Below are 20,913 nucleotides of genomic sequence, written 5' to 3' on the forward strand. Positions count from 1 at the left end.
CCATTGCTTTTGCGCGCAGTTTTTTCTTTACGTCGTCGAATGTTTTCCGTTTCTGAAGGACGCCATGACTGTAGTCGGGGTAGATGAGGACCTCGGTGTCTTGATAGATGAGCGCAGATTTCTCTCGAGCGAGCTGCAGGATCAGCTGTTTATCTTGAAGACTGAGAAGTTTTACCATGATCGGTCTAGGTGGACCAAGGCGGAACGGAACGGTCGCAGGACGGACGCGGTATTTCTGCTTAGTTTTGGCCGGCGTGCTTTTCTCTGCCTTGCACACTGACAGCGTCGGCGTGCGCGGCCAGTCCTGTTCAAAACCCTCCCCACAGCTAAAGCTAGCGTGCTACTTTGCCATTCATTTGAATGAGACACCGCCGGTCGCCGGCGTGAAAAATACGCTCGAGTTCTATTTTCCAAATCCAGCGCGGCGCGGAGCCGGCTCCCGCGCCGCTGACGCCCGACTACCGCCGGTTGGTGTGTAAGGACAGATAGGTTTCAATGTATTTTCACTGACGCCGGTAAAAACCGCGGCCGTTCCGCGCCGCGTTACCGCCTTGGTGTGTCAGACCCCTTAGGGTTAGGTTTAGGGTTAAGGTTAGGGTTAGAAACAAAAAACTAACATCAACAAGATAACTGGCTCCGTCATATGGCGGTGGTACCGATAGTCTGGCAAGTGGGAGCGAAATGAAATGGGAGCGTCCTGAGTTGCACGTCAATCAGGGAATCTTCATGAAGCCGTGGATGTTCTGACCCTCTGCCTTTTCCGGAACATGCAGAAAGCGCAAGTTATATGCCCTGCTGCGATTCTCCGCTTCCTCCAGTTTATCGCGCAGGTAATTATTTTCGCCGACTAGTGATTTGACCTGATTTTGCAGCTCAGTCAAGTTATCCTCGTTGCAGCTGACTCTTTGTTCCAATTGTGATACGTGGTCACCAAGAGTAGTCATCGAGCCTTGGATCGTTTGTAGGCTCGACTGAATAGTGTCCATTCTGGTATCAATGTGTGAAAACATTTCCTGTTTCATTTGCTGGATATTGTCCATTCTGCCATCGATAAGGGAAAACATCTCCTGTTTCATTTGCTGCAGTGCGTCCCAAATTGTTTGATTGGAAACTGACGAGACATCCATGGCGAGGTCAGGGCCAGCGTGTACTCATAGGCCTTCGAGACAAAACTGGCGTATCTTTACCTCACGAAGAGTTTCTTTGAGACAACTTTAAGTCCACTTTAAAATCCACTTGAGTTGGAAAAGGCAGGCTGTAGATTTAGCGCATGAAGGCTAGGATTGAAATATTTATCGGACAGCACCTGACGCGCACATCACTCACGACGCCATCTTGGAATCAACGTAACTGTGATTTTTTTGAAATGTAGGCCTAATAATTGATAAGGCCTAATAAGTGTTAAAAACTAAAGCAAAATAAATCTTAACTGGTAAGCTCAGGCACAACAAGTGCACCTCTTGATATAGCCTATACACAACAAAACTTGTCTGCCTTATCATTGTTTTGAATTGGCCTACACATGTCAAACATATTATCCCCTTTGCGCAGAGCCTATGTTCTAACCTTCCTGTCCCCAAAATTGTAATGGCTATGTCTTAATCTGTTCTCTCTGCACTGTCATAGCAATGTAGATATGATGTAGTTGAGTATTTTCAGCAACTAGTGAATAGGCCCGCCCGCGACCCCATCTGCAGTGAGAGGCTACACAACCCAAATAATTGTTCATATTCATATTACAAAAAAGTGTGCAAATACAGTCCAGGAGGTATACTTGAAATCACAGCTTCCATTGTAACATCTGACTTCAATTGTTTTTCAATTTTATTTCACCAATGACACAGCTACGTAAAACAAGTAGGCCTATACAAATTTCACATTCAGGAGACTTTACAGTAGCCTACACAGCAATAGATGTCCAACCCATGCGAATAGTGCAATTTTTATATCCTCAATACTGTTTTAATCATACTATTCATCCACCGAAGAAGTCTGAGATGTTTTCAAGTATAATGTGACTTTGCGGTCAATATTCACAATATTCTGACTCATGACATGAAATGGATGAACAAGAAAAGTTCATCTCAGATTGGAGGACCACAGATACACTCTTGAAGAGTGATAATAACATATTAATATTAACTATATTAATACATGCACATATCAACATAAATATAAACACAGCATAAGACATGGGGCGAGTTAAACCACTGCGCCTGTTTGCTTTTTTTTTTTACCAGGTCCTGAATGGTTCAAGCCAATGCAGTGCAACATTCTATGACCAGTCATTCGTTTTCGTTTCATTCAGACATAAAAAAGTAAGCATAGGTTTCCTCCTTTACCTGACATGTTTGACAGAGTGACTTCCCCGTCTTCCTCAAACGGTCATACTGCTGTTGGTATTGACACGTAAAGGAGAAACCTTTCACGTGAATGAAATGAAACAAAAACGAATGACTTGATTTTTACAGGAAACATTGAATGCAATACATCTTATTTGTTCTGCAACAGTGTTGCCTCATTTCATGCATTTCTTTTGAACTCGTCCATGTGATGTCCGCGTGTGTGTGTGTTTTTGTCCATGGTGCTTGCTGCTGCTTTAGAGCTCGTCCCTCTCCTCTCCTTCGCACACGCAGGACTCCCTCTGGCTGTTCATGTACGGCCTGCAGCCCAGCGTCCACACTGTGTTGAACAGCGTGTCGGCCACTGTCTCACACGCTGAGGAGAGGAGAAGACAAGAAAAGATGAATGAGGACGAGTCAAAGGCCAAAAAAGATGAGTACAAAAGAGGAGTCCACACTGTGTTTTGGAGGCCTGGTCAGGAGCCCCCCCTCATAAATAAATAATAATGATAATAATAATAATAATAATAGTAATAATAATAATAATAATAATTTAAAAAATAATAATAATTTACTAACTAATAAATATATGTTTTGAAGTTTAATTCAATATTTTTTGCACGAGGTATTTTTAATCAATCTCAATTTAAGAGGTCCCAATTTGGGGGCAAAGTGGTTGGTGCCCCAAGCAGCGGATGGTGCCCTAAGCGTTCTGCATACTCTGCTTATGTCTAGAGGCGGCCCTGAGCGTGTCGGCTACCATCTCACACGCTGAGGAGAAGACAAGAATGAAAAGATGAGGACGAGTCAAAGGGAAAAAAGAAGTAACAGTAAAATGTTGCCGTGTTAATTCTGGAGTAGGGTCAAGACTATGAGCAGGGAAGCCAACAGGGGGAGACAAAGGGGGCAGTTGTCCCGGGCCCCAGGGACAGAGGGGGCCCATAATAGGGTTCTCAGTACAATGTGTGTATTGGGTGGGGGGCCCTTTAGGATGCCTGTCCTGGGCCCTGCCAACGCTGCCAGTGGCCCTGACTATGAGTGCTACACTTGTAAATTCGACTCTCCAAGTGTCCTACCGTCTCACACGCTGAGGGGAAGACAAGAAAGAAAAGATGATCGAGTCAAAGGGAAAAAAAGATGTAAAGAAAGAAAAGATGAAGACAAATGAGTCATGTACAAACATTTGTTAATGTTTTGTTCATCAATAGTTAATTCTTTATGATGCTTTTTTGCATCCATTATTATAAAGTGTTACCAAATATTTCTAACTATGATACTAATGCAACTAATAGGCAGCCATACTACAGTAGTGTCCTTAAAGGGCCCCGTGCCAGTGTGGGAACCTTACAACACCCATGCCCCTCCACCATATGACAACAGCGCCTGTGGCAGGGGCTGGACTGGGACCAAAAACGACCCGGGCTCGAGTGAAGACCTGCCTACTTTGAACACCAGATGGAAATTAGCATTTCTATTTCTATAGCATTGCTATAATCTGGCGCATTTGCATATATGTTTGTATGATTATGTTCATTAATGTGCATTGTCCTGAAAAATAAAACGGAGTAAAAAGTAAGTAAAGTAAAGACCAGCCCCTCACAGCCCGTTTTCCCACATATCATGATTGTTACAGTCAAAGTGTCCATATTATAGATGGACCAATGGGCCATTCCATCTTTGGTGGGCTGTTCTCTAAGGTGAAGAAAAAATGCCACCACCACCAACAACAACAAAACAGTACTGTAGCATCAGCCCCTGAGGACTGTTGGCCTACCGGGAAAATTCCCAGTATGCCAGATCACCAGTCAAACCCTGGCCTTTGGCCAGAGCTCTGATCGCACCATCAAGATCCAGACAAACAAACGGAGGGGCATCATGACCTAGTTACCTTTACAAGTTTCCATGACCTACAGTAAAAAGGACTCACTCATTCATTCAATCCAGTGAAGATGCATGCAGACAAAAAATAAAAAACGTAAAATAGTATTCGTATGGGATATCTGCGTAGGCGTTTTTTGGGCTGTTTTCAACACTGAACATTAGCCCACCTAGCTATGCCTGCACTGAAATGGGTGAAATCAGAATTCCAACTGCCACCTTTTGTTTTTTTTAGTATGAAACACGTGGTGGTGACTGACCTTCCACCCTGGAGACAAGGACTAGGCTCCTCTTGAGGTCAGAGTCAAATATAACTTTAATATAGCTATAACTTTTTAAGCCCCCCACAACCTCACTTTTACCTTTTCAGTGTGTAACAGTAACACCGTATAAAAAAATAGAATTACAAGTTCTTTTTGTCACTTTACAAGTACGGTGAGATTGTTCACTTTCCACCTTGGAGACGAAGGCCAGGCTCTTCTTGAGGTCGGAGACCACCATAACTTCTAACAGTGCTTTCCAGAAACACCTTATGACTGAACCTGTAGGCAAACCCCATACTCCTCTTTTCTTCCTATTTTTTTAACCTGTTGACTGTTTCCTTTTTGATATGCAGCACCAGAATGCTCACCTTCCACCTTGGAGACGAAGCCCAGGCTCTTCTTGAGGTCGGAGCAGATGCCGTGGAGGCACATGCGGAACTTGGAGTCGCAGCGGTACTTGTTGGAGCCGCAGGTGGTGTAGCAGAGGTCCAGCTGGTTACAGCACTTGGTGATGGCTGGGATACCCATGTCCACCTGGAGGAAAGAGGATGAGGGACATGTGAGATTGACACATAAAACACAGGACATAAGTGTTTTTTGTTTTTGTTTTTTTTTTTACTACAGTATACTGTTTTTGTATAAATCCAGATTATAAATCAAGACTTAAAACGAATTTGTTCTCAGATGCTTTTCAACTTTTGATTTTAATATTTACATTTTCTTTGATTCTGATTATTTCATGTTTTAACGTTTGATTTTAATGTTTTGATTTCCTTTCATCCTAATTGTCCTTTTTCTTCTTCTCTGAAGCACATCAAACTGCATCTGTGTATGAAATGTGCTATCCAAATACAATGGCCTTGCCTTGCCTTGCTTATACCGGCACAGAACTATTTCATGCCTTGTTTTTGTGGAGGTAGAAACTGGAATGTCAAAATTCGCCCTATCCCACAATGGTAAAGAATCTTTTTTTTTTTTAAATCCTAGATTCGGATCATGATCCGAATCACCCCCAAAATGTAATCACTTGTTCCTTTCGTCATATTCAACAACTTCCGTACATAAAACTTTTTGAGTTATCCTGCTGACAGACAGACAAACAAACACACAGACAGACAGACATACCAACGCAACCGAAAACATGCCCTCCTTGGCGGAGGTAATAATGGCCTGGCATGTTAGATTGCTGTTTTCGAATCAATTTCCACAAGGTTTACTTGACATTTGCAAGATCTGACCTTCTCTGATCAAATCAATATGCTTTTAATGGCTGTAATCTCCCATATTTACTAATAGTACTTATCGATCATAAAGTACCATTACAATGAATTTAGGCCTAGACATCAGAGCATTGTGCTTTACATACACTGTAACTCAACAAGACCTTTGGTAAGCTTCAGTTAGTACAGTATACTGTATAATATGACCAAGGAGAGAGCACTGCACGGGCCTACCAGGCACAGGCCTAGGGGCCCAAGAGTCAAGGGGGCCCTGAGGGCCAAAACTCTATTCCTTTTTCATATTGCGTTAAAATCACACTTTTAACAATTGTATTTTCACATTTTCTCGTGGCACATACCCTAGAACCCCCACTAACAGGGTCTCTAACTCTCTATGTTAGACATAGGGTATCTATCTGGCCTGAAACCCTGAATCTTTTTGTAAACAGCAACACCCAGGTAGGGAGGGCTTTCTTATTGTCTGGCCCAGGGGCCCGTGGAGCCATAATCCATCCTCATACATGGTAATAACAATAATATTAATATTATCATCATTAATAATAATAATAATAATAATAATAATAATAATAATAATAATAATAATAAAACCTTTGTTTTATATAGCGACTTTCAAAACACCCATGGGCACTTATGTGTGTGTGCCTGTGCGTGTAGGTGTAGGTGTAGGTGCGTGTGCTTGTGGAACCACTCACTCACCCCCTCAGGAAGAGGCAGGCCCAGGAAGTAGGAGCTGCAGCCGTTGGGCGCAGGTGCTTGGTAGTCAGGCCGGGGCACTGGAGCCTTACCTGCAGGGGGATTACAGTAACATACGGTACAGTTAATAGCCTATACACAGACAACATCAAAACACACAGTAAGAAATGGGGATGCATCGATACTGATACTGGTATCGGTATTGCACCGATACCAATAGGTCTACTGGTATCGGTATTGCCCCGATACTTGCTCATGATACTCATCATACTCGTACTCATCAAACACTTGGCGATACCAGGCACTGATTCTGCTATTACACGAAACAATGTAACATCTCGACACGTTCCATTGCCTTGAGAGCTGCATTGTAAAAAAGCGGCGCCTCGTATATTCACTAACATACGTAATACTACAACAGGTAAACCTAAAAATAACTCAAATAAATATCACAGGTAGAGAAAAAAAATCATTGTATGTTGGGGGTAAAAGTATTGGTACTTGCTATCGGCAAGTACAGAAATTAATGTAGGCCTAGGCCTACTCGTACTCATATTGGGTTTCAAAAGTGGGATCGTGCATCCCTAGTCAGAAATGGGCATGCACTTTATTCATGGATATACACTGAGCTGAAAAATAGAGTCAATTCAAGTTGCTAAGAAGAGGTCAACACACTTTAGCTCCATTTGGCTTACTAGGTCAGGTTAGGTTAGCTTTCTTTTCTAACCTACTATTCCGATAAGGCTCAAAAGTTCAGAATTAAAAAGTGAGAATTCAAATGTAAGAAGAAGAGTGCTGAACTGTGATGACTTCTCCTCTACATCTTCATTGTAAAAGGTACAGTAACAATGCTTTCAAAAGGAAGACGCTGATGCCGTCTAATATTCTGGGTTTGATTGAAGCAGTTATATGCTACCATATGCACATCACACATTGCTTCTGATAAGGCCACATTCACATGTGATGATATCCATGGCCGTAGTCAGGAATTTGAAATAAGGGAGGTCCATAGTGCACACGCAGCGCGCCACAAATTTTTTAAAGGTGCACTGTGTAGGATGTTGCCCGGAATATCTATTGTAGCTATGTTGCTCATTGAAACTATGCTGTCTTTTGCCAATTTTGGTCTTTTTATGAATATTTGCTAAATAATGAACTAATATTTACTAGTATGACCACAGTTTACAGTATGTTTTGCAGCTGAAAAGATTTCTGGAAATTCAAAATGGCGGACAATGGAGAGGATCCCCTTTTCATGTATGAAAAATATTATTTTCTCTAAAAATAAGGGAGGTCCGGACCTCCCTTACCTCATATGTGGCTACGGCCATGATGATATCAATTAGTGTATATCACAACCAATTCACAATCATCTGCTTTCATACATCACTCATGTAGACCAGTTACAAAGGCAATGTTCACTATTAGAGTACAAAAGATACGTGGAGGGAGTCATTAGGGCAGTATATTCAATCTTTGCCTACATAGAGCCCACATCACCAGTGTAGTATCTCTCTCTTCCAGGTCAAAGTTCAATTCTCCACCCAGTCTAAGTCATTGATAATGATACGTTATCACTACCTGCTGATCAACACATTTCTGTTCATGTTAAACAATTCCATGAGCATGAGTGTTGATATACAGTACTTGCGATATTTGGACATGGATGAGAGAAAAAAAATGATTAGTCTAAGTCTCTGCTGAACTGCTCATGATTTTATTTGGCTACCTAATGAAGCTGTCTGGCCTGTAAAACGTACAGTCTCACAATGACATGCCTCTTTCATTCATTTCATTCGCGCAACATCTGACAGCGAAAAGTACCAATGCATTTGCACATGCTTATGGTGAAGGAAAGCAACTTTGGATGCTCTAATTTCATGAAAACAAACAAAAAAATACTGGATAAGACTGTATCGCTTATTGAGAGAGAGAGAGAGAGAGAGAGAGAGAGAGAGAGAGAGAGAGAGAGAGAGAGACAGAGAGAGAGAGACAGAGACAGAGACAGAGACACAGAGAGACAGAGAGAGACAAAGGATTGAAAAAAGTAGGCCTACATCAACTTACCATAACGGCATTTGTACTGGCACACGCCGTCCCGTCCTCCCATGAACTCCAGCACGGAGTCGAAGTAGCCGTTGACGGCCTGGAAGCTGCCCCGCAGCGACTCGAGACCCCACTCGTCGTCCTCCTCTCCCTCCCCAGCTTCCCCTGCCCCGGCCTGGGCAGCAGGTGGAGCAGCGGCTGCTGGGTCCTCCTGGGTCTGGGTCTCCCCAGCCTCCGGAGCCTCGTCCTGGGCCAGGGTGGGGTTGAACACCACCAGGCCCAGGCACAGCAGCAGCAAGAGAGGCAGACGGGGCATTGTTGCTTAGTCTACCTGCGAGATCCGGATGGAGGGGAAAAGAAAGTCGTGGAGAAGGACTAACTGTGAGCTTGCAGGACAGTTAGTTAGCTGTTGGCTTGACGGGAGACAGGAGAGTAAAGAGGTACAGGACAGAAACACCGGACACGTGGAGTTGCTCTGCCCCTCTCTCTCTCTTTCTGTCACTCAGTCTCTCTCTCTCTCTCTCTCTCTCTCTTTCTGTGACTCAGGCTCTCTCTCTCTCTCAGTCACTCTGTCACTCTCTGATGCTGTCACTCTCTGAGTCCTGCACTTTGAACCAGACAGCGGGGCAGGCTCCACTCGTTGTGTCTAAAGTTCGTCTCCTATCTTGATTTTTTTTTTTTTTATCAGTTCACACACGTGTTTTTGATTGGAGATTTAACATAGCTTTTAAGAGGCTCTTATTTGTTTAGGGAGATATACTAGGCCCATTAGTAATGATCATGTTACTTCACGTCCTTCCACAATTAATCATAAGAATAGGCCTACTTCTTGCCTATCCTTACACTACACAAACTCTAAGCAACACATCAAAATGCCAGCAAGGGCCCCACCCTTGGTGCTGTTTTTTGTAATGTAAGACTGGTCCCACACACTGTCCCCTCTGTCAGCAAAATTTTAATTTGTTGTCTTGATAACCCGATCTTCTTAAGGAACTTGAAAAAATACCTCAGGAAGGTCAAATGACCTTGTATTGTAATAAAATTACTGGTGGAATGAGCAGTGTGTGGAAGCATGTGTTCATTGACTGACCTCACTGGGTAATATCCAACACACCTGTCCCCGAGGTGCGCAAAAGTGCTCTATTTTAATCTACTAACCCATCTCAGCCTCTGATGCACATACAAACATGACATAAGTTACATTTAAACCCTAAGACCCTCATCTTGCATTAGAATGTGTTCATTCAGCTGTAACATACCCACATTTGTATTTAAAAAGCTAAAATCTCAAGAGCCCGAATGCAGTGCATATGTCGCCCCAGGCACCAAAGGTCAAACAATGTGTACAAGTCATCAGGCTAAAATGGGTTAATAATGTTAACACACCTATTGTTGAGATATGGTGATATACCAAAAGAGAGAGGCGAAAAAACAAGTAGGTCCAAGTAGGTCCAAGTCCAACACATATTGGCCCTACCGTGGCTGATATGATAGGGCACACGTTTACCACTCAGCCGACCCGGGTTCGATTCCCGGTCCGGGTCCTTCTCCAGCTCACTTCCTGTCTCTCCTCCACTATCATGTCTCACAAAAACCAATAAAGGCTGAAAAGCCCCCAAAAAATACTTTTAAAAAAAGTCAAACACATACCAAAAGAGGGCAGGGGTTGGTGTATGTCTGTCCACCCACTAGTTAATCAGGTCCCACCAATCAAAGATCAATCAATGCGTTGTCATGGCAAGCATACAGCCAATCAGGCAGCTATACATAGAGACCATGGGCCGGGCGGGGGAGTTTATGGATGATTATAGGGCCTGGCATTTGATAGGGGGTTTATTGAGTACAAAACATTATTATTTCTTGCCCGACACTGAAGAAGGTTAAGACCGAGACGTCTGACGGGCAATAAAACACAAAATTTGGAGTGCTGTCATGTTCTCTTTTTTCCCCCGTATATTCTTGAGGAATGAGCACCCAGTTTTGTTTTTTACTTTGGTTGAGTTGAGCGCATTACACCCCTTAGTTTGATTGATTATTAAGGACTGGAATTTGATAGGGTGCTCATTGACTACAAATCATTATTATTCACTGTAGATAGCCTAATAAACCACGAATCCCAAAATCAGTAGGATTGAACAGCAGGTGCAGGAAGACAGGTTATGTGAAAGTGAAAGTGGAAGCCCATTGGGAAACTCCAACTCCCATTGTCATTGTGACACAGCCCTGCTTTACAGGAATCACAAGCCTGAACACTGCATCCACTGTACTCCACCCAAAGATTTAGGCTCCGCACATCATCTGTGCAAAAGCCTCGAGCTCGGTTCTCTCAGTGGTTTCGCCCCAATCAGCAAACAGTTGAGAGTGGTGACGCAGTACTCATGCTCAGGGTACCGTTCAGTGATTGGTTAAGGTAACTACATTCACACTTTCGTTTTGTTATTTGTATGCTTTTGCCCCCACGTAACAGGCGGGTCGGGAGTCGCACCGGTTTTAATTTCAGTTGGGAACTTCAATTAGTCTGAATGATAGACCGGAAGATCAGACCATTTCCCATCGCCCACAAAAAAGGTTGACGGATTCCTCATGCAGCTTTTAGCGGGCCGACGGCCTCATGTTTGACGCCCCTGCTTTACAGGAATCCAGGATCAGCCCAAAACTCAAACTCATGACTGTTTTAGTACAGTAAGTCATCCCCAGAACAACCAGACAAAGCGTCTTCTCTTCATGGACACAATTATATTGCAGCAAGTTATTAAAAATAGCATTTAGGCATATAGAGTATATGATGACATAATGTGGGGAGGAGGAAGATGGCATTTATGTTAGCAACAATATCTTATTCCAGCCAAATCCTCTTGAAATTCTTATACAAAGGTGGAGGTAGTTTTAGATGCTGTGTGTTGAGCTATTGTGAATAAGATAGTACATGAACTACTACCATCATAGAAACACATCTACATTACATAAACAACATCATCAATCTTGTTTTGTTCAGTGTAATCCAATTTATGTTACGGCATCATTGTTAAACCTCAGGCAACTTAATCCTGTTGACAGTATTTGTCTCAGTCTCTACACAACCTGTAATCTGATAGAGGAAAAACATGTAATCTCTTGTCAAATCACTTCCAAACTAGATCCCCCCCCCCCTCAACAAAACTTACTACAGGGAATTTGGAAAAGTATGAAAGGTATATTACTCCAATCATTCAAACTGTGATTATTTCGATGATCAAACATTCTTCGCTTGACCAGACAAAGCCCTTCTTCACATGTAACTGTATTGCATACTGAGACATGCTATCTGGCTCAACACTTAAGCTTAGCACAGAGTTTTTAACTTACCATTTATTGCATCATATTTTCACACTGTAAAATGTATTTCATGCAGACCCAATACAGGACAATAACCCACTACACCCCACCTCAGCTACCTCACCCCCTGGAATAGCTGCCGTGAACTACTCAGCTTTTGCATGGACAATAATTAGAACTTCTTTGGCTCTTGTATGTGTACTTAACATGGTTATTTTGTTTTTCTGTGAGTGTGAATGTATGCAACATGACACCCTACCAGACCTTGTGTCTGTGCAGGGATGTGTGTGTGTGTGTGTGGGTGGGTGTGGTAGGGGGGTTGTGGGTGGGTTTGTGTGTGTGTGTGTGTGTGTGGGTGGGACAATGTGTGTGTGAGTGTGTGTGTGTGAGAGACAGAACATGTGTGTATGTGAGATGTGTGGTGGTAGTACTCAAGATATATATTTTTCCTGTAATGTTCAATTATGTGTATAATGCCTTGTGTATGTTTTATATTTGTGTATTTATGTAAGCTGACAGACACCTTAATTTCCTTCGGGATTAATAAAAGTACTCTACTCTACTCTACTCTACATCTTATCTGTCAAAATGTCTACCTACTGTATATAGGGTTACTTGGTAAGTTGTTTGTACGTGACTTGAACTGTGCCATGTAACAAATTCCATGTAAATGGAATGTGTTGGCCCTACCGTGGCCTAACGGTAGGGCACTCGTCTACTATACGACCGACCAGGGTTTGATTGACGGCCTGGGTCCCTTGCCGGCCCTTCCCCGTCTCTCTCTCCCCACTCGCTTCCTGTCACCATCTTCACTGTACTATCATAAATAAAGTCAAAAAGACCAAAAACAAATCTTTAAAAAAAACAAATGAAATGTGTTATTTGTTATTATTATTTTCTTTTATTGTGAAATGTAATCTATGTCTTCTACACCCCAGAGGGGCAGTTTGATGGGAAACGATCCCTTCGTTTTCCCCTGTGGCTCCCCTGACATGACCCCGTTGACCTCCAGAGCCCCTTCATCTTCTTCTACCCGGCTCATCTCAGTGTAACTAACCTCTTGATCAGCAGCGTTCAGCCTCTTTTGGTGATACTTTCTTGGTGCTGCCTTCTCACCCAGATTTCTTGGTTCACCATTCAGACCTTTGCTCTCCAACTGACATCCTCTCTCGTTCCGTTTGGCACGGACGCTTGTGTTCTTCTTTGCATCCGCTTTAGAGTCCCAATCTCCTAGGATGTGCTGTCTCTGCGAGTTGCCTGAGGACCTTTCAGAGCCTGGCGGATGGTCTTTCTCTGTGTTCTTCGCAGCTCCAACTTTTGCCCACCTGTGTGGATAACCCAAAGCGTCCTCCAGGGCGCAGAGTTGCTTTTGATCATCGTGCCCTCTTCTGTGTTGGTCCGGCTTTGTGGTCTTTGGGGTCGCCTTAGAGCGAGCCTTCACGACTCTCCTCTGGTCCAACTCTTCAAGACGTCTCTGAAATCTTTTCACCTTCTCGTCCACAGTGCTCTCGTCAGAGGCTCTCTTTTTCTCTAGGCATTCCCTTTCTGTCCTCGCCATAGATTCTAAAAAGGCCTTCGCCTCGCTCAGTGCGTCATCGTTTGCATCCTCCTCATCCTCGTCACATGCCTTGGTGGTCTCCTTGCCGTATTTTTGGTCAGAGACACTGGACGTTTTCGCTTGACGCCCGTGTTCTTCTTTGTGCTCCTTCGCGCACTGAGCAGTATTCAATGCCTCGACTTTTTTCAAATCCATATTTGACTTTTCCTGCCCGGTCTTCTCTTGTGTGAGCTTCAGGGCCATACTGGCTGCCTTTTCGGTCAGAGATGCCTTATTCTCATCTCTCGCACCATGTCCTTCGGTATGGGATTTGGTATTGGTGTCGTCATGTGTTTCCTTTTGGGTTTCCTTTTTCAGCGTCTCGTCCTTTCCCTCCCTGTCCTCTTCCTCCGGCGTCTGATGCATCTCAATGATCTCGGCGAGCTTGTCCTCCAACTTCTTTAGCACGTTCACTTTCCTTGGCCTCCTGAGGACCTTCCTCTCCTTCTTCCTCTCCTCCCTCCTCGTGTTCTCGGGGGTCTTCCTGCGTTTCTCTTCGTAGTAGCGAAGCTCCTTCTCTTGGTTCAGGATGCAAGTGAGCTCCCTGGCTCTCTTCTCCTTGGACATGTGGTCATCTCTGCCCACCTCAAAATCAAAAAGGTCAAAGCCAAAGTCAAAGTCAAATTTATATGTCCAGCTGCACAAGTGAAATTAAGTGATGGGGGTATTAAAAAACATACACCAGAGACGATTCACCAAAATAATAAATAACATACACAAATACATCAGGGCTGGATTGCAAAAAAAAGGCCCAGACATTTTTACGTGGCCCAGGCTAAATTGTTGGCTGGTCTCTAAGAAAGTAGTGTGATGAAGCATATAAAAAATTGAAATAAGTTTAAGTATTTTTGGAGTTAGTATCCAGTGTGCAGACCGCTTCATCAGACTACTTACCACTTTTTGTCTGGCACCTGGATTAGGATTAGATTGGCTTGTGGATGTGCGCACCCCAACTTCCAAACACCATGGTCTCTAAGAAAGAACAAAATCCCTGATAGCCCCTGAGGCCCCTGAGGACCATAATTCCACTGGGAAATGCAGAAAAGGGGCCTAAACTACAAAGCCGGTTCAGGAAACCAGGTTAAGTTATGAGGTAAAAGCATCTAATAGAAGAGCCTGGAGTCTTCATTTTTAACAATTCAATACAATTCTATTAGATGATTTACCTCTTAACTTAAACTGGTTTACTCCTGAACCAGCTTTGTAGTGTATACCCCATGCCTGGGTCACCATATTCAGGGGCAGATCTAGCCATTGTGGGACCCTAGGCAAAATATCAACATGGGGCCCTCAATCAGTTATAATATAACTTAGACATTAATGTCTGTGTTTTGGTGCTATTTAAGTGTTTTGTCTCATATATATTCAATGACACAAGTGACAAAGCCTACTTTTTATGTGTTTACTGCAACTGGTGTGACAGTTGGGGCCCCTATGGACAGATTTGGTCAGGGCCCAAGGCAATTGCCTAGGTTTGCCTAATGGAAAGTCAGCCTCTGCACAGATTGACATGACATGGACGGAATAATAACACATCATCACACCAACACAGAATGCACAAATGACCGATAGTCTCTAGAAAATAGAATAAGTCTCAAACAAGGCTGGCCTGGGGGAGATATTTAGGGCCCGTGCACTTTTGGCATAAAGGGGCCCCTCAAAATTATCGGAGCAGAACTGACTCACCAGTGGGCCCAGCATCCTTGTGGGCCCCTATTTTCAGAAATGTAAAAAAAAATTAAAAACTTTTTTACATTTCTGAAAATAGGGGCCTACGAGGGTGCAGGGCCCACCGGGAAATGCCCCCTATGGCCAGTCCAGCCATGGTCTCAACATGTCTCTGCCCACCTCGCACATTCGCAGCAGCAGGACCTCTCGGCGAAGCTCCAGCTCCCTCGCTCTGGCTCTCCTCATGGCCGCGTGCCTCTCCTGCTCTGTCACACGGGGACGGTCCTTCAGAGGCACCCATTTGTCACCCTCCTCTTCTTCGTCACCATCCTCATCATCCTCATCATCCTCATCACTCTCTGCATCTAAAATTGGCCTTAGACTCCTGCATGGGTCGCCTACAGATTTTATACAGCTGGTGCTAGTAGTACTGCCATGGATTTGTAGTACGCTGTCCAGTTTGGTATCCAACTTGCCGACTGTGTCCTTCAATTGGGTGACGTCTTTGAACAACCTCTCGAACAAGCCTGCGAGAAACGTCCTGTCTGAGTGCTCCTGTAGGCCTAGTGTCATTATGCTTTGAAATGGGTCTCCATTTTCACCCCCTTCAGCCATCCTGAACTGTTCAGGCCCCTGGGGGTGCAATGATGAAGAAGTGGCACCAATCTATGTCCTTATCCAAAGAGATATCTGTATTGGAATAAAAAGAAAAAAAAGCTTATTTCAAAAAAACCTTAGTTCAATCTGCCAGGATGTTAGAACATGTTATCTCATGACTTATTTTCATGACATGACAAAAAAAGAAAAATAAGAAGACAGTGCAATATATTCTATGTATGGATAAAGCTTCAGAAATACACGATATTGGAAGATTTATGTAATTTTTAAGAGGTGCAAAATGACTTACGTGTGCTTCTGTCTCGTTAGAATGTTGCAATGAAAGATGCAGATGCGCTTGATTTAAAATGTTGTTATGGACCATTCCCAATGGAACATCACCAAAGATTCTCCCTCAACACTCTCTGCATACATTCCAAAGTGTATTGGCTATCAGTCAGTACAACAGGATTTACTTGTGATTATAGCCAGGCATATCACTCATGTAACGAAAACTCTTTCGGCAAAATTAAAATAATAAAGCATTTTCTATGAAAAAGTGAAGTGCAAGGTCTACCAGTCTATACCACTCCTATACAGTAGGAGGCGGGAGTGAGTCAAATTCCGATGAAACGTCGCCACCGGTTGCATGCGAAAGAAAACACTGCAGCAGTATGCACTGTGCAGCTACAACAACAATCAGAGAGACTGATTTGATAGTTGCTTTTCTCGTTTTAGAGACTTGCTTCTCTCCTGCAAGCAAGACGTGCCACAAGTCCAACAACATCACAGCCAACAAGCGGCCTTGTGTAACGTTTTTGGTTGGTGCTCATAAGACGAGTGACGCTAGTCTGTGAGTAGCCCTAATCATACTTCAAGTTGCAAGCTGTGTTAAGCATGGGAAATGAAGTGTGACAACAATGTCCATAGCTGCGAACCTGTCATGAATTATTCCCTGCTTTTGTGATAGTATGGAGAATGCATTATCCCTTGTTATTGTTTATTTGACACCTGTGTCCCCCAGTTTTTGTCAAAGACATCTCTCAGTCATAGCTACTCATAGGCAACACCAATGCTCACACTGATAAACTGATAATGACGGGGCAATGGACTGGTTTTGATCCAGCCTACATCATTTCGGAGCTCTGTCACACGGACACCGACAACCCCTTCCCAGTGTGGAAGAATGGGACTTTCACTCCATGTTTCAATCAACTCGTCTTCGGTTCTCTTCCATATGCTGCTCTGGCAGTCGGCAGTGCATGTTACCTAAGCACGTCAAGGTAAGTCTATGAAATATGAGTAGCCTATATGACATTTGTATTAGTCTATAACAAATTTTCAGCAACAACGTCATAGGCCTACTGGGATTGAGAAGCTTCAACTACCACATATCGCCACAGATATTCCAAACAGCTTGAGTTTACCGGTCCAATTAGGTAAATGACAAGTAAATATGCACTGGATTGTAGCATCTGATTTTCAGGTTGCTATAGCCTAACTGCTGTCTGATATAGTTAAGAGTCTGGTATTGCCAATGTTAATTATATTTTCTTTTTGTCCTATCAGATGTACGTATCTTCAGAGCCAGCCGTCATATGGCTGGGGTTTCCGGGCAGCGTCTGCCCTGCTCATCGCCCTCCTCTTCATCGGAGACGTGGCGTCTGTGGCCCTCCTCCACGACCCCCACATGTACCTGGACATCTTGGCCGACGGCTGTGCCATCGTCGCCTGGCTGGTGCACTTCGGAGCCGTGGTGTCCCTCCAGAAATCGGCCTGCCGCCTCACCCGAGGGCCCCGTGTCTTGATGGTCCTGGTGCTCCTGCTCGTCCCAAACCTGGTGGTCACCTTGATGGCCTACCTGCAGGACAGGGACTACCTCGACCTGTTACAGGTTAGTGGTGTGTGCATTGGCACTGCCCTTACGATGCCCATGGGCAGTCATGCGGTTAGGGCATCAGACTTGTACCCCAACGGTTGTGGGTTCGACTCCCGACCGGCCAGGTTGGTGGGGGCGGAGTAATTAATCAGTGCTCTCTCCCCCATCCTCCTCCATGACTGAGGTACCCTGAGCATGGTACCGTCCCGCCGCACTGCTCCCTTTGGGCGCCATTTGGGGCTGCCCCCTTGCTTGGGTGAGGCATAAAATGCAATTTCGTTTTGTGCAGTGTGCAGTCAACACTTGTGTGCTGTGTCACAGTGACAATGGGAGTCGGAGTTTCCCAGGTGGGCTTTCACTTTCTTTCATTCGATTCGATTGCGATTCGCGAGGTATCGATTCCAATCCATTTAGTCCGATTCTACGATGCATTGCAATACATTACATTTCTACTGAAAGCACTTTTCATCAGTCATGATGAGTCAATACAATCCAATACAAGCAAACATGTGTGTAATCAGTCCAGCAGTTTTCAATGCTTTGAAGTGCTTTAATTTAATTTAAAGTTCATTTGCTCCGGATATGCCCATGTGGAAGTCATTGACGCTTGAAGAAATATGCTGCATCAGTTATGGCATTTCCTGAATCGATTACTGCATTGTCCTGCCCAGCATTTGCGATGCATTGCTGAATCGATTATTGTCGACACCACTCCTACAGGCCCTGCGCGTGTTACGTCTGGCCATGGCGGTGGCTCGAGCGTCCTTGCTCCTCGTCTATCTCCTGGCCTTCTGTGTCCCCTGCGTGCCCAAGTTCGGCCGTCACCGGGACCCCCTGTCCATCAACGCCACCACGGATGACCCCCTTTCCCCTCTGCTGCCCTCCCAGCCGGAGCAGGTCAGCTTGGGAGAGGTGGTGGCGGAGGACGGTAGCGGGTGGCTATCAAGGTTGCTGTACCTCTGGCTGAATCCCTTGCTGCTGCAAGGGGAGAGAGGTCTGCTGGAGAGACCAGTTGACGTCTACCAGCTGCCCAGGTACAGTTTTTCTGTCCCCCAAGAAGGCACTGACACACACACGCACACGCATGCACGCACGCACACACACACACACGCACACACACACCACTTCAAGCAAGGGCAATCACAGATGGCAACACGACAGACAGACAGATAGACAGACACGCAGACAAACAGGCAGACAAGTAGACAGACAGACAGACAGACAGATTGCAGACAAGTAGACAGACAGACAGACAGACAGATTGCAGACAAGTAGACAGACAGACAGACAGACAGACAGATTGCAGACAAGTAGACAGACAGACGGACAGACAGACAGACAGACAGATTGCCGACAAGTAGACAGACGGACAGACGGACAGACAGACAGACAGACAGACAGACAGACAGACAGACAGACAGACAGACAGACAGACAGACAGACAGACAGAAAGGGTCATTGCAATACGTGGCCTAACCCTCTCCGGGGGGTCAGGTAATTATAGTTGTACACATACCAATATGTATGGCTGTGGTGATGTGTGTGAGGTTTGTATGTAATTGGGTGTGTAGATGTGTCTGGTTGGGATACGTGAATTATTTTTTCAGCACTTTACCATACAAAGGACTGCCAGATTTAATTGTACGTGTTACAACGACAAATGAAATATATTGTATTATATTCTAGGAAGCTACGCACCGCTACGGTTCACCAGCGCTTCCGTCAATGCTGGGAGAGGTGCCAGAAGGAGGCAGGGTCGCCCCCACCACCTCGTGACACACTTGGAGAGAGTTTGCAGAGGTCCGGTCGAAGTCTCCAAGATGGCTCCTGGACCGAGCCTGTGGTGGTGGTGGGAGATGCCGGCACACATGTGCAGGTGAAACAACAATTCATTTCCCACTCATTGGTATTTGTTTGGGCGAGCTCCCCACCACCAATGAAGTCTCGGATTGGTTCTATCAGGGTTAGGGATCCTATGTGCTTTCCGATATGCACACTCCCGTCCTCCACTTAAACTTGTGGCCTCACCCCGCCTCCTTACCCCACCTTTGTGAAGTTTAATGTTTAATGTTTCCCAGCTGTCAGCCTAGCCACAACAACTTTGGGGGACTGTTTTTCATTTACCATCCTGATTGCAAAGGAGAAAATGCCATTAAAATTGTGCTTTTGCAAGATATTTAAATCATTTTATGAATCCAGGTTGTGCATCATCACTGATTATTATTTATTCATTTTATGATTATTTGTTGCTTCACAGGTGGACCAGGATGTCAGCCTCCTGAGGGTCCTGCATAAGGCCTTTGGGCTGCGTTACTACTCGCTGGGCTTGCTGAAGCTGGCCTCCAGCATGTTGGCCTTCGCCGGTCCCCTGCTCCTCAGCGGCCTAGTGGGGTTCATGGAGTCCCGGGACGCGCCGGTCAGGCAGGGGGTGTGGTGCGCCGTGGGGCTCTTTGCCAGTACCTTCGTGGCGGCAATACTCCGCAATGTTTTTGTCTTTCAGGTAAGGCTCGGACTGACAGATTAATTGATAATTTAATTGGTTGTGTATTGACACCACATCAGGTTCCCCTGTACACAGTTCTTCCTTTGGACAGATAATGGTCAGACAATGACTTTTACTGTGTACATTTTTTTAGTAGTTTATTTCCAGAAGTCGTCCTTCCCATTCACAAATGTTACCTTTATCATGAATACTTACCACCATCATCAAATTCTAAGTGTTCATTATGACTGGAAAGATGGCATTTTTCATACATGAAAAGGGGGATCTTCTCCATTCATTCCATCTAGTCTCCGCCATTTTGAATTTCCAGAAATAGTCATTTTTAGCTGCAGAATGTACTTTGGTCATATTAGTACATATTAATTTATTATTTTGTAAATATTCCCGAAAAGATGGAATTTGGCAATTGGCAGCACAGTTTCCGTGAATTGCCAGTTGTTGATAGCTGGTTTCATGCGTTTTATTCATTTTTATTCGTCTTGATTACTCAGGTGTCGAAGATCTCCCTGGAGGCGCGTGCGGCGGTGGTGTCGGCCATCTATGGCAAGGCCATGCGCGTGAGTGGCGCCGCCCTGGCCCGCTTCACGCTGGGGGAGGTGGTCAACTTCATGAGCACCGACACCGACCGGCTGGTCAACTTCTTCAACAGCTTCCACGAGGCCTGGAGCCTGCCCTTCCAGTTCGCCCTGGCCCTCTACCTGCTCTACCTACAGGTACACAGTGGCGCCATCATGTCCACAATGATAAATCACAATTACTACCTCCGCCAAGGAGGTTATGTTTTCAGTTGCATTGGTTTGTCTGTCTGTTTATCTGTCTGTTTGTCTGTCTGTCGGCAGGATAACTCAAAAAAGTTATAAAGGGATTGGGATGAAACTCGGTATGATTGAA

At 44.6% G+C, this 20,913-nt stretch overlaps 3 protein-coding genes across 3 annotated transcripts in view; 1 reads left to right on the forward strand and 2 right to left on the reverse strand.

The window, feature by feature from the left end:
- Positions 1 to 1,806: 1,806 nt before the first annotated feature.
- Positions 1,807 to 8,951, reverse strand: LOC134449179 (group XIIB secretory phospholipase A2-like protein). The gene is made up of 4 exons (XM_063199000.1): positions 8,485 to 8,951; positions 6,421 to 6,509; positions 4,852 to 5,017; positions 1,807 to 2,718 (listed from the first exon to the last, which is right to left on the reverse strand). The coding sequence occupies exons 1-4, from the start codon at positions 8,777 to 8,779 to the stop codon at positions 2,600 to 2,602; spliced, it is 669 nt and encodes a 222-aa protein (XP_063055070.1). The 5' UTR covers positions 8,780 to 8,951; the 3' UTR covers positions 1,807 to 2,599.
- Positions 8,952 to 12,662: 3,711 nt separating this feature from the next.
- Positions 12,663 to 15,997, reverse strand: LOC134449169 (cylicin-2-like). The gene is made up of 3 exons (XM_063198987.1): positions 15,951 to 15,997; positions 15,224 to 15,733; positions 12,663 to 13,960 (listed from the first exon to the last, which is right to left on the reverse strand). Exons 2-3 carry the CDS (start codon positions 15,656 to 15,658, stop codon positions 12,680 to 12,682), a joined length of 1,716 nt encoding a protein of 571 aa, XP_063055057.1. The 5' UTR covers positions 15,659 to 15,733; positions 15,951 to 15,997; the 3' UTR covers positions 12,663 to 12,679.
- Positions 15,998 to 16,302: 305 nt separating this feature from the next.
- abcc10 (ATP-binding cassette, sub-family C (CFTR/MRP), member 10) overlaps positions 16,303 to 20,913 on the forward strand; it is a 33,654-nt gene continuing 29,043 nt past the window's right edge. The window contains exons 1-6 of the mRNA XM_063199011.1: positions 16,303 to 16,923; positions 17,210 to 17,534; positions 18,240 to 18,553; positions 19,206 to 19,395; positions 19,777 to 20,019; positions 20,514 to 20,735. Of these exons, the coding sequence (XP_063055081.1) occupies positions 16,736 to 16,923; positions 17,210 to 17,534; positions 18,240 to 18,553; positions 19,206 to 19,395; positions 19,777 to 20,019; positions 20,514 to 20,735 (1,482 nt within the window). The 5' untranslated portion in view covers positions 16,303 to 16,735. The remainder of the gene's footprint in view (positions 16,924 to 17,209; positions 17,535 to 18,239; positions 18,554 to 19,205; positions 19,396 to 19,776; positions 20,020 to 20,513; positions 20,736 to 20,913) is intronic.

The sequence above is a fragment of the Engraulis encrasicolus genome, chromosome 1, assembly GCF_034702125.1.
Source record: "Engraulis encrasicolus isolate BLACKSEA-1 chromosome 1, IST_EnEncr_1.0, whole genome shotgun sequence".
NCBI classification, from domain to species: domain Eukaryota; kingdom Metazoa; phylum Chordata; class Actinopteri; order Clupeiformes; family Engraulidae; genus Engraulis; species Engraulis encrasicolus.

Bases quoted from the DNA above. Each gene is read 5' to 3' on its own strand.
- LOC134449179 (XM_063199000.1), bottom strand. From the start codon at position 8,779: ATGCCCCGTCTGCCTCTCTTGCTGCTGCTGTGCCTGGGCCTGGTGGTG. The intron at 5,018-6,420 runs GTGAGTGAGTGG...TCTTTCCTCCAG, and splicing joins GCCTGCCTCTTCCTGAGGGG to GTGGACATGGGTATCCCAGC. The intron at 2,719-4,851 runs GTGAGCATTCTG...TCCTCTCCTCAG, and splicing joins CTTCGTCTCCAAGGTGGAAG to CGTGTGAGACAGTGGCCGAC.
- LOC134449169 (XM_063198987.1), bottom strand. From the start codon at position 15,658: ATGGCTGAAGGGGGTGAAAATGGAGACCCATTTCAAAGCATAATGACA. The intron at 13,961-15,223 runs GTGGGCAGAGAC...TTTGATTTTGAG, and splicing joins TGCTGCTGCGAATGTGCGAG to GTGGGCAGAGATGACCACAT.